Genomic DNA, 12271 nt, shown 5'->3' with positions numbered 1-12271 from the left:
TTTCCCTTCTAAAAAGTCAAACCTACAACATTCATCACAACAAAGATTACAGTAGCTCCATTTGTTTTTTAGGTTCTTTCTTATATAATAAAGATTCACTTCGAAGACCATTTTTTAAATGCTCCAAAAGGCAGACTTTTCCCCTCAGGTGACACTTCTGTATTAGTAAGTATTTAGGGGCACATGTGCTTTAACAGTGAGCCTCAGCTGAGAGACCCTGCACCAGCAAGATGCTTGGGATAGGTGTGCTGCTGCAAGTCAGCTGGCAAGTCCCTCCTCTCACCTTGGGTCTGCTCAGTGGGCCATGCCCACACGCTGGATTAGGAAAGAGTTCATGCCTGCAAAATACCTTTGTTCAACACATTGATTATGGCGGTAGTTTCCTGTCTGCACATATACTGTATTTACCTGGACACATGCCAAAATTTTGCAAATCAGGACTACCACTGAATAAAGAGCCCACATCTGTCACCGACTCTACTGCCTTCAGCAGTCAGTTTCTCTCCACCTCCTCAGCCACAGACTCAGCCTTGTTCTTCAATTGTCACAAAGATTTGTTTTTTCAGAAGTCAATGAGCGAGACAGCCCCTCACTGGCCTGCTGTTGGCCCACTAGCTACTGCTGGACTAAGCTATCAGCCCGCAAGCTGGAGGTCTCAGCTAGAAGCTGGCCTGGAAAGCACGCCTGGGACAGCTGCGATAACAGATACTCAAATGCAACATGATATATTTGCTTAGCACGTATTTGGCAAGCACACATTCCCAATCGCGTGTCTGGCGGCACGTTTTGTCATGGCTGGGGCTGGTGAGTAAACTCTCACATCGAGAATCGTATGTGTGAGATTGTAACCAGCCCGACTTGGGTACTGACTGCAGCATCACCCAGGGACCATGCAGTCCAGAGCAGACACGCACCCAAATCTTTAATTAGGCTTTTCTCACCAGCCCTGCTGGGTTAAAACTTGCAGCTGCAATACAAAGGCATCCTGAGTACCTTCAGCATCTTCAAAAAAGAGCTGGCAGCTAGTCAAGCAAAGGCAAGCCTAGGGATCGCAGGGACAGACACACAGTAAAGGTGAGTTTTGCAGATGGGATCTATTGAGCTCTTACTGCCCATCGTGATCCCACTGTCTTTCCGATGACGGTCAGGCATTTGCAAATACTAAGCTTCAGCCTAATCACTGCCAAGGCATCCAAGTCGAAACAAGCTCAAGTATCACACATACACACAAAACAAACCAGTGTGTGTGTGTGTGTAAACGTTTAATGACTCACACTTGTTCCTCCACAACCACATGTCAAGTTTTGCAAGCTCTGTTTGGAGGCACGTGCATTCTGACTTCACTGCAGACAGCACGTTCCTACCTCACTACTGGGGAAAAAAAAAAATAAATCCATTAACAAGACCGTGCAAGTGCCCTTAGTCAACACTGCGTCTCATAGAAGAAGGGAAAGCTTCTAAAATAGTCCTTGTGGACACATCTCAGCAAAACACCCCTTGGAGGGTGGCACTTCCAATGCTACAAGGTGGCAAACAGACACAGTGGAGGTTTGTGATGCTCTGCGAGGATGTAACTGGCAAGAAGAAACTAGCGTCCAGCGGTCTCCTATTCAGATTGTACAGCAACAATGCTGTTTCAGTGCCACTGAAACAAGAAATTGGAAAGGCCAGTTTGCTCCTCGATGGAAAGAGGGACACTAAACAGCTCAGCTTGTCAAACCTGGGTGCAGATAGCAGCGGCAGAGACAGTAAGCAGCTGCCAACTTAAAGGAATGAGCAGTAGTAGATTGCTCTGGTCAGACAATAAATCCCATCTCTGCTCCAACTGTTGACTGCAAGTAAACAAGGGGGAAGGCAATAAGAAGGATACGAGATAAAACTGCCTACAAAAGTCATACACCAACCCTGCCTGCAGTGCTCTGCAGTCCCGCGAGCTGCAGGCATGGCAGACGGGCCAACAGGCAGCTCCACCAAAGCAGCTGAGGCATGTTTACCCAAGGGGCACACCTTCCACCGAATCCCTTTCTGAAGGCTTTGTGTAAGCCGAGACTTCAGCCACTGCAGGAGTCCGATAAAAACCTTGATTTAGCCAAGGCTATTAAAAGACGGGACTGTTTGTATAGCTCCAGTTGTAAAACACCAAATTCCACAGGACTTGGGTCAAAAGGAAGATTTACACAAAAGTCAAGGGCAGAGCACGGCCTTAGCCACCACAGAGCCTGGGAGGAACCACTGGTAACAGAGTTCAAAGATAAATTCCCCTTTCCCGTCACCTCTCCCATCTTCCCCTCCATCCCCAACTCTTTTCTCTCCAAAACCCCTCCGTGCAGAAGCTCCCCATCAGTCATTGCTTTAGCCAATAGAGGAATTAAACTGACAGCAAGAACTCTGTTTGCATTCAGCTTCAGCATAGCCACAGAACAGGGGTTACCACAATTACTGGATCACATGTCTGCAGACACAGGCAGATCTACACTAGGAAAGAAAAGGCCACCACTACAGGTAAACCGGAGCACACATCCCCACAGAGAGATACAGCTGCTTCTGGAAAAAAATAATACTTTAGGTCCTGTAGATAAATCACATCTCCAAGCAAAACAAGGTGCATCGAAAAAGCCCTGCTGTGTGGTGTGGTATTTGGCTATGGGGAGGTAGGGGCTTTTGCTGACACTGAAGTGTTTAAGACTGGAGAACGGTCAGGCTGATTTTACAGTCTTTGCAGAAATCTCTTTTTAACCAGCACTGAGCAGACATCAGAGCAGGGGTTCACTTCTGGAAGCTCCCTTCTCCATCCACAGGAGACAGAAACTCAATTTGGCATTGCTTTTGTTTTTAAAAGCAGCAGTCTTCAGGACTGGGATCTGTTAAGCTATGCACATACAGCCCTGCCAAGCTCAGTGCAGAGGGCTGGGCAGAGTGGGATCAAGGTATTACCACCAGGCTGCTCCCAGCTTTTAAAGCTTTAATGCTGTTGCGGTGTAATCTTTCTCTGTTTGACCACTCACTGCTCCTGATGGGGAAAGCCTTGCTTCTCGCTCTGCTCTACCGTCCTCACACCAGTTTGATCACTAAACCGACTCCTCTAGGACCTGACAGCATCTAAGAGAAAAATTCTCTTTAAAAATCCTACTCAGAGCAACTGGCCAGTAAAAAATTTATATTGATCTGTAATATCTCTATCTGCAAACATTGCTCAGGAAAGATGATTAACTTTCCGCAGTCTCAACAAATGCCAAAAGTATATTAAGCTGTGGATACAAGAGTGTCTATAAAATCCATCTCAAACTCACAGCCTAAATATGAACAGGTTGGAAGTCACCTATAGTTTAATGAAGAAGTGACACACTGCAGTATTTTAGGAAACACTATGGGGTTGTATCAGACTGTACTTTAAAATGCTCCTCTGAAGACTGTCAGAAGCCACTGCATCAGGCTCTAGAGACAAAGGACAGTCAGTTAAAAAAGACTTGATGTTTAGCTGAATCAAAATTCAAGAGGCAAGTGCAGTTGTAGTAATTCATGCCATGAAAGCACGTTTCAGTACTGCTGGGAAGGACTCAGACCAGGTTGCATTGCCTTTTCCCACTCTGTGGCAAACACCTAAAAGATATTTGTAAAGTTATCTCTGAAGGAAGCTTCCAGCCAGTTCACAGTGCAAGCCCTCAATTTGAAGAGAAATCTGCATACAGACAAAGCCCTTGACTGTGATATTATTTTATTCTGGCAATATCCTCTTTATTAGATTTTCACTGGTCCCACACCTACAGACTCACTCCAGAAAGAGCTGGAGCTGACAGCAGAGGATATATGCTCCGTGCTTGACCGTGGCCAAAGCAAGCCACAGTGTGACTTTGAATTGCTTTTCAAACTTGAGCAAATCTTTATTTAAAGATCAGTCATCTGGGTGAGGTAGCGCAGCGGCAGCTCTACGGTGTATTTCCTAATCTCCCACTTCAAGAACAAGGCAGGAAAGGGAAAGGAAACAGCAGCTTCCTGGATACAAGGCGATATCTTTTGTTCAAATATCCTTATAACTATCTGAGCCCCCCCTTTACGCGGCACGACTGGTTACTTGAAGAACAGTCCCTGCTGCTCATCTGCCACTTGTACCCAGAGCCATCCAGCACTTGTATCATTTGTTCCAGCCATGCCAAAGCCATGCAGCTGAACTACCATCAAATACTAGGCAGATTTTCCTCTACTCCCACCAGTCTGCTCCTCACGAAGGAACTTTCCCTAAACCTGGCACTGGCCAGCACAGAGAGCCACCACGCAAAGCCAATCTGCTCAGCCACATTACATGCTCTATCTAAGCTGCACAGAAAATCTGAAAGCCCAACTGCTCCACGCTCACCCTACTCCAACACCCTGTCTGTAGCCCTCTCCAACTACACTACTTTTCAGCTGGTGATTCTTTTCCCTTTCCAAAATTCTTTGATGTGGTGTCACCCTGTAACATCCGTTAGCCTCCTGCCACAATACTGCATCTTCCGAGATGGAAAAGAGGTGGTGCCACCTCCTCTCGTCCTGTAGCACCACACAAGAGCTCTTTTCAGAAGGCAAGAACAGGGTTTGAAGACAGGGTAGAGCAGCATCACAAGGTTACTGTGATCTGACTCCCCTGTGCCATCGTGTCACATGCTGGCAAGATGACTTAATGAGGAAGGCTGACATTACCCTTCCCTCATCCCATCAGAAATTCTCCTTCAGCTGAGTGAGGTTGCTGAGAGTCCTCCTAACATGCTGTCTCTCTCAAAAGCAGGGCTCACCTCCCACTCATTCACAGAAAACACCACCCTGGTTTTAGTGTTGTGTCCCTGGCTCCCTACAACCAGAGATCAGAACACAAGTCTCCATCTCTTCCTCATTACTCCACGTTGTTTAAGCTCGCTGCATTGCTTTTATCTTTACATCACCAGCATTTTCTGTGCTGCAAACAAAATGAATGTCTAGAATACTCACATCCACAGCCTGCAATAAGTTTATGACAGTATCACTTCCCACACAACACAGACCTGCAGGAGCACTGGGGAGGCATTAGCAAGCTTCAATCAGCAATCCCCTCCAACCCAAACACACAAGCAGGGAGCGGAATGTATTATTTTTACCCTCTGTGCCAGACACTGCAGTCAGAAGGAGATCTAAATGCATCTGTTGGACTCCGGAGATTAAAAAGACTTGCTAGACCTCCCTCCCCCCAGCAGCACACAAGGCCCATTAGGGATCAGCACTGGTCACAGAAATTATCTTTCTCCCCTGCAAATGCAGCTTGTAATCAGGTGCCAAGTGTCCTAATTACAGCAGGAGTTTTCTTTCCATCTGGGCAAGAATTAAAAAAAAAAAAAACAAACACACCACAAAACCCAAAAATCATCCCTCTCAATTTATAAGATACAAGTAAACACATGAGGTTTTTTTATGTTTCAGTGGTCCTGAATCTAAGGCACATCTTTATTATTTAAAGTTTCACAAGGTTATTTGGTTTTTATAAACCAGCACAATCTCCTCTTCCTGGCAGATACTAACATGAACAAAAGCTCTGAAAACTCAAAGTGAAAGTTAGACTAACTATCTGGTCACTCATCCTATAACCAGACAAGAATACATAATAGGAAACTGTAAAGATCGGAATTGTGCCAGAACGCCACGCTCAAAGCCTGAATCGAAAGGAACTCTGGAAGTTCTGCCTTAAGTGACGCGAGGAGACTGAACAGCTTTCAGATGTCTGGTTTATACCACACTGCTCCTCCGCAGGCTTGGGATTTTAAAACAAGATAAGCCAGTATTGATTTTAACATCATACCTACAAGCAACAGAGCCTGGATGCACAAGTGTCTCAAGGGGCTCTACTCCTAATATTGCGTGTTGTTTTAAAGTTCTTTTACTACTTACGCTAAAGGTCATAAAAAAACTTTAAAAAGAACGCACAATATTGGAGGACAGACTCACCCTTATACGACTGCTCCAACTCTATTAAAAGGCGCAACTGACCTCCCCAGCAAAGTACAGGCTGGGATGGGACACAGTGGGAAAGCCAGCAGTCACGCATCTTTTGCAACCTGAAAAAACAAGGGATGTATTACAAACATGTTGAAAGAGCCCCTGAGCTCCTAAGGGAAGTTAGTGCAAAAACACCGCTCAAGGTGCTGAAAATACCTTTATTTTTGGGACACTTCTTACTGTGGGCAAATCCTTACTATGAACGGTTCCAGATTGTGCACCCCCCTCCAACAAAGTCGCATCTGCCTATCATGCTACACCCCTTTCCATTTCACAGTGGTCACTACTCCTATTTTACAGACAGTAAATCTACGCATACTGAAGCCTCTGTTTAGCCAGTAGCTGTGTATCACACTGTTGTGCTCATACCACCACCAGAGCATCCGACTTTCTCGCTGACGTTAGAGCCAAGGCAAAAAGCCCACACCACCTCTATTAAAAGTTTACTTTGTGAAGGACAGACAGGAGGTCACTCTCTGGATCCTGCTGTCATTCAGCCTCAGAGCATCACTGGGAACGCTGCAGAGGGTTACAGCAGCACGTCACACAGCCAGCTGCGTGTGCCGTGGCCTGGGGAAGCCTGCTCCATGTCTCTTCTCATTACATCTTTAAAAAAAAAGTGAGTTATTTTTAAGACAAAGAGCAGAGAATAAAGATTGCCCATTTGCTTTTTCAGTCCTGAGAACTTGGAGCTTGTCGCTAGGGGACTTCTGTTATGTTCTGTGTTGACACAACCAGACAAGCCATGTAAAACCATGTCCCATCTGTTGCAGCAAAACTTACTTTTTATATAAAGAGACTTTATTTTCAGAGTTGTATCTGTGAAAGGAAAGTGATACCGAACTGAGCAAATCCAGCAAAAATACATGAACCAAAAAAACCCTCTCCACTCCCAAACACAAGGATTTCCCTCTCCGCCTCACACCTGAAGAAGTCCATCACTATTATCCAACACGCATCCCATCAACACCAGCGATCCCAGACAAACAGCCAAGTCAGCTTCGTGGAGATAATCTGTGCTAAGGATTGAACACAGTGTTTATTAAGCTACCTGGGCGAACTGCAAAATGTTCTTGCAGTTTAAAGTGGCAGCACACCTGTATTTAGTAACGCTTCCAATTTAAGCACGCCCTTGAGGACAGGAACAGGCCGGCAGCTGCCTAAAGGGTAGCAAGGATGCTATGTGCTGCAGCAAGCAAACAAGCACTGAGTCCTCTTGATTTTGGGAGCAGCTTCCTATGAACTATAGCTGGGAAAAAGCAGAAAGGAAGTTCAAATCCTGCTTTAGGACAACAGCTCCCCAGTACATGGATCCCTGTCTCAGAAAAGCTCCTTCGGCTAGGAGTACCCCAGTTTGAACCAAACTAATTCAAAACAAAAGATCAAGTGTCAGGGGAAATTCAGTGCTCCAAGAGCCCCATTTTGGAGCCAGCTGTAACACCCTTAATTCAGCAGGGCCCAGCACATCCATCCCTGACAAGTCAAGGTCAAACTCTGCCCTAATTGATGGGCTAAAAAAAAAAAAAAAAAAAAAAGAGAGGGCACACTTCTACCCCTAAACTTAACTTTCTCTTGTTAGCATGTGCTGCCTACCTCCCCTACCCCACCGAAATCCACTTTGGTTAGTGGAACTGCAGGTGTTGTACCGAGGTCTGCACACGGAATGCTCCCTGCACCCCGAGCAGTGAAGCTGTTGAGCAAACAAGGTCGCTGACCCATCCCCACAAAAAGCAGCAGAGAAAGTTTTGAGCATCTCCCAGACCACTTAAAACGCTTTCTGAGGTTTGTTCGGCCAAGTTTAACCTCCTTCCTCCCCAAAAGTAACAGCCTCTGCTGCAAAGCCTCTCCAGCATTGAAATGGATGTCAAACACTCAAAAGGCAGAAAGCAGTCGGTACGTTTTCATCGCTGGGTCAAATTCATTTCTTAGGAGGGATGAGCCAGTGCTGAGGAGGAGAAGGGCCGAGCTGCTGAAGACTCGCAGTGCAAAACCTACACAGCAAAGGTGTTCGCAGCAGATGCCTTTGGCTTGGGAAGGTGGGAGGACGCCAAAAGCCTCTCCAACCGCTTTGAAGAAAGCCTGCCTGCACAGAGGAGCTCTGGGGCGGGGGGAAAGAAACTTGAAAGAGAGGGAACTTACTCCGTGATCCTCTTCGCCAGCTCGGTGCAGGCTGCCGTGGAGTTGGCCGAGAAGACCCGGTAGCCACTTCTGGCTGCGTTCATCGCCAAAGAGTCATGCAACCCCCGTGGAGCTCGAAAGTGAGAAAAAACAGATTTATAAGGCAACAACAGCTTCCGTGGCATCCTTTTCTTCCTCTCCGCCACGATCACCGCCCCTTAAGGGGTGGGGAGGAGGAGGAGGAGGAGGAGAACAAGAACAAACCCTTCCGCTACCTATGGTCTTGCTGGTCCACTCCTGTGTCAAAGTATAGAAGTGGGGGTGGGAGTGGAAAATATGACTATTAAAATAAAAGGGAGCAGCAGCACCAGCCTTGGGAGGGGAAGAGGGCCGGGGGGGGGTGGGGGGTGGGGTGTGCGGGGGGGGCAACGGGCTGCCTGCAAAGCAACCCCCCCCCACCGGGAGCCAGCCCCCGGGTAACCCCGACCCAAACCCTCCCCACGCCCACCCAGAGGCGCCTCACGCACCAGGGGATGGGAGACCTCCCAAAACTGAGGGGGCTGCAAGGCAGAAAGGGGGTTCCAAGGCTGAAAGGGGGTTCTCCCTGACTGGGGAAGGCGGGGATGAGCTGGGGCGGGGAAGATTGGAAGCGGGCGGGAAGAGGGGGTCCGTGTGAGGCAGCAAGGAGGGGGATGTCCCTGTGATGGTGGGGGGTCCCCTCACACTCCCCTCACCCAGCCAAGCGAGCTCCGCCACCCGGCTAGAGCGCCGCTCCCCTCAGCGGCCATCTTCTCGGCGGGGAGAGACCGCCCCCGCTGCCATGTTAGGTGAGGGCACTCTCCCCCTCACAGCAGGAGAAAGGCTACATCACCTCCTGCCCCAACAGCGCCGGTACCTGAGGAGGAGGCGTGAAGAACGGCGTAAAATCCCTTTCCTCGGCGAGGAGGTGCGCAGGGCAGCCACCACGCTTCTGCCCGGCTTCAACGCGGCGGCTTCACTGCCCGCGCCTAAGATGGCGGCCCGCCGGAAGCGCGGCGGCGGCGCTCTGGCCTGAGTCTATGGCCGGCAGGGCGGGAAGCCGCAGGCCTCCCCTCGGTGGGGCGGAGAACCCGCCCGCCCCACATCCCTCCCCGCCCCACCGAGGGGAGGCCTGCGGCTTCCCGCCCCATAGATCTTAAGCCTGAGCCCCCCCCCCGGCGGCGACCCACAATCTTCAGGAGGGGTTCTGCCAGCCAGGCCCCAGGCCTTCCCTCAGCACCCCGGTGCCATCATGGCGGCCCTAAGGAGCTACACACCTCTGCACCGTTTCCCAAAGGGAATGCTGGCTCGCTGAAAGTCCTCCGGGCTCTGTGGGTGTTGAGAATAAAGTCCCTCTCAGGTACAGGCGCTTATCTAAGCAGAAAATTTTTGCTCCAGCTCAGCTGGTAGGGCTCTGTGCCGAGCTTTCCAGGCCAAAGGAGCATACTTTATATCACAAGGAAGGCAAACAGCATTAATTTCATCACCAGGATCGCCCCGCATTGCTTCGCTTCTTTCATCGCCTTGCATCTCCCTGGAGGGAGAGCTTTTTTCCCCGTGTAAGGTCATCATCCCTTGGCCTGTTTTCTCCTGGCTAAGAGGAAGAAGGTTGCGGTGGGCTTCGTTCAGGACATGGAGGACATACACCCCCGTTATTCGGTAGCATCTCTCCCCGCTGCCAGGCTGCTCTGGTGCGTGCCAGCCGCTCGGGGTCAGGTGCGTGACAGTGATGGTGCCTCTGGTGATTACTCCTGTCAGAAACCCTTCATGTCAGTCCCCTTCTGCTGAACATTTCATTAAAGATTGTCTCTCTCCAGCCTTTGTTAAGATGCAGTATCCTCAATACGAACAAGATACAAATGCATCGGCGTCCCCTCTGTATGCCACTGGTGCACGTCCTGAGGACCATGATGGCAAGTTCTGTCTCCCTTCACCATGCCCGGTGACATGTATTTGTCCCTGCAGCGTGGATCCATCCCCACATCCCCTTCCATGATCACTCAAGACCAGCCCTGCGGTTATTTAGCTGGTGTACAAGGCAGGAGGGTCCCCCGTTCACCTCACCAGCCACCTGGCTTTGCTCCCACGGCAGGATCAGGCTGCAGGGCTCAGCATGGATCCTCCATCACAGCCGTAGCCCTGCGGGGACCCACCACGAGTGCAGCGAAACGGGCTGCAGGGTTGCGTGATGTGGCCGGGCAAGGTCAAGGTTTATATCACTGCATCCACGGTGCCTGTGCTGGCAGGGGGTGTGGAGCCATGGCATGGCCATCACCCCCTGCGCTTGCTGCGGGGACAGATCCAGCACAACACCAGCTCCCTCTCCCAACATGCAGGCAGTTTAGCTACCACAGCTGCCTGTGGTCCCTGCTGGGTTGCTGGTGCCTCTCCAGGTCCCTTCTGTCCCCTGCAGGTCCATGTCTTGTCCTGGCAGGGGCTGTTCGAGCTCCACTCCCATGTCCCCGCATGTTCCCCGATGGCAGTGTAAGGCGAAGCGAGAGCTAACACAGCATCAGCTGCCTGGATTCACTCCGAGAAGGCAACGCAGCCAGCGGTGCAATGCTGATCCAGCCTTCAGCCTGGCGATAGCCCTGCAGCTTGGGATGAACCGGCAGCATCCATGCTGGCAGCATCTCAACCCCGGGCTGGGCTCTCCCTCGGTGTGCGTTTAGTGACGGCCGCTGCTGCCCTGCAAGGCATATTTGTTTGACAGTGGTCACAGCACCCACACTGTGGCCGTTCACTTGTCACAAGTTGCTGGCTTTGTACTTCCATCCCTGGAGGTGTTCAAAGCCAGGCTGGACGGGGCTTTGAGCAGCCTGGTCTAGTGGGAGGTGTCCCTGCCCATGGCTTGGGCTGGAACTGGGTGGTCTTTAAGGTGCCTTCTAACCCGAACCATTCTGTGATTCAAAAGGAAGAAGCTGAAAAAAAAATGGCGGGGTGGGGGGAGCAGACTATTCTTGGATGGAGGAAGTTGGCTGCTTCCCAAGGTCCCTCCTGCACCCACCAGAGAAATGGCAGCTCCTGGGGAGCAGGGACACCCCAAGGGACGTGGGGACAGCAGGGACAGGCTCCTGCGGGGACACCCTGGCGAGGGTAGCAGTGGCTGCAGGGAGAAACCCCAGATCAGCACCCAGGAAGGGGGGAGCAAGGGGGACATGCCCTGAGGGTGAGGAGGGAGACCCCGCGCTGCGGGGGGGCCACGGCACGGCACCTCTGCAGGGTGCTCAGCCTCCCACCAGCTCCTTCCCAGGTCCCTGGGGAAGGGACTTGCTGCTGCCCTCCGCGTTTAAAGCCCTTCCCTCCTGGCTTGCCATGCAATTCTGGTGTGCTGAGGAAGGAAGGGCTGTCTAACTCCTTCCCACCTGCGGCCAGCTGGCTCCTCACTTGGCATCCTTGGCACACCAACCCCGGGGCTGGTGCTGTGTCCGTCCTGAGTGCCCCCAGCCCCTCCTTTGCCCCCCCACTATCCCTCAGTCCTCATTCCTGCTGCTCTGCGGGGTGCTCAGACCCATCCTGGGCACAGGGGATGGATTCTGCCCGTGTTGTCACCTGCCCTCGCGTTCCCAGCTGAGGTGCAATGAATTTGTGCGTTCTGCTGCCGGGCAGCCACCGACACGGCAGACCTCAGGTGACACCTCTGCGTGCGTTCGCCTCGGAGGTGCTTGACAACACGTCCTGCCCCAAAACCACCCTGCTCTCGTCTTTCTGAGATACCCCCTGGTGTCCCCAGCTTCATCCCTGAGCGGAGAAGCCCAGCAGCCTGGCAGGGACGGCCCCGCGGGTCCCACTGGGGCGGCTGGTGGAGCTGCGGGGTTGGGATCAGCCCCTGAGGAGCCCGGGCAGGGCAGCGGGCAGAAATCGTGGCCGTTATCGCTGTAACAACCAACCTTTCTCCTGCAAAAGGAAGCACCTCTGATTTCTCTGCTCTGCGGGCTGAGGGTCACACCTGGTTTTACAGCCAGGCAAAGGAGAAGAAAGAAGCAATTCTGTTTACTTAAGGAGTAATTAATATCCCCGCTCCTGGCATGTACGGAGGCAGCAGAAACCTCCCCCACAGCCCATGGAGAGCAAGACTTTGCAGCCCTTTATTATTTCATTATCAGCTGGGCAGGATTAGGAGGGTGGGTCGGGG

General features: G+C 51.1%; 1 protein-coding gene across 9 annotated transcripts in view; it reads right to left on the bottom strand.

Annotated features, from left to right (window-relative positions):
• Positions 1 to 9156, bottom strand: part of PRPSAP1 (phosphoribosyl pyrophosphate synthetase associated protein 1) — a 34168-nt gene extending 25012 nt beyond the window's left edge. The window contains exons 1-3 of one of the 9 annotated variants that reach the window (XM_054221361.1): positions 8140 to 8221; positions 6448 to 6606; positions 5950 to 6059 (exon numbers count right to left, since the gene is read on the bottom strand). Coding sequence is in view for 6 of the 9 variants with exons in the window: in XM_054221356.1 (XP_054077331.1) it covers positions 8140 to 8303 (164 nt within the window). In the remaining 3 variants the exon portion in view is untranslated. Of the gene's footprint in view, positions 1 to 5949; positions 6060 to 6369; positions 6426 to 6447; positions 6607 to 8139; positions 8451 to 8852; positions 8979 to 9013 lie in introns of those variants that run through there. The other 8 variants (XM_054221354.1, XM_054221355.1, XM_054221360.1 and 5 more) reach the window with 8 other exon arrangements.
• Between the last annotated feature and the right edge of the window lie 3115 nt (positions 9157 to 12271).

Source organism: Rissa tridactyla, chromosome 15 (genome assembly GCF_028500815.1).
Source record: "Rissa tridactyla isolate bRisTri1 chromosome 15, bRisTri1.patW.cur.20221130, whole genome shotgun sequence".
NCBI classification, from domain to species: Eukaryota; Metazoa; Chordata; class Aves; order Charadriiformes; family Laridae; genus Rissa; species Rissa tridactyla.
This window is presented reverse-complemented; position numbering and strand designations above follow the sequence as displayed.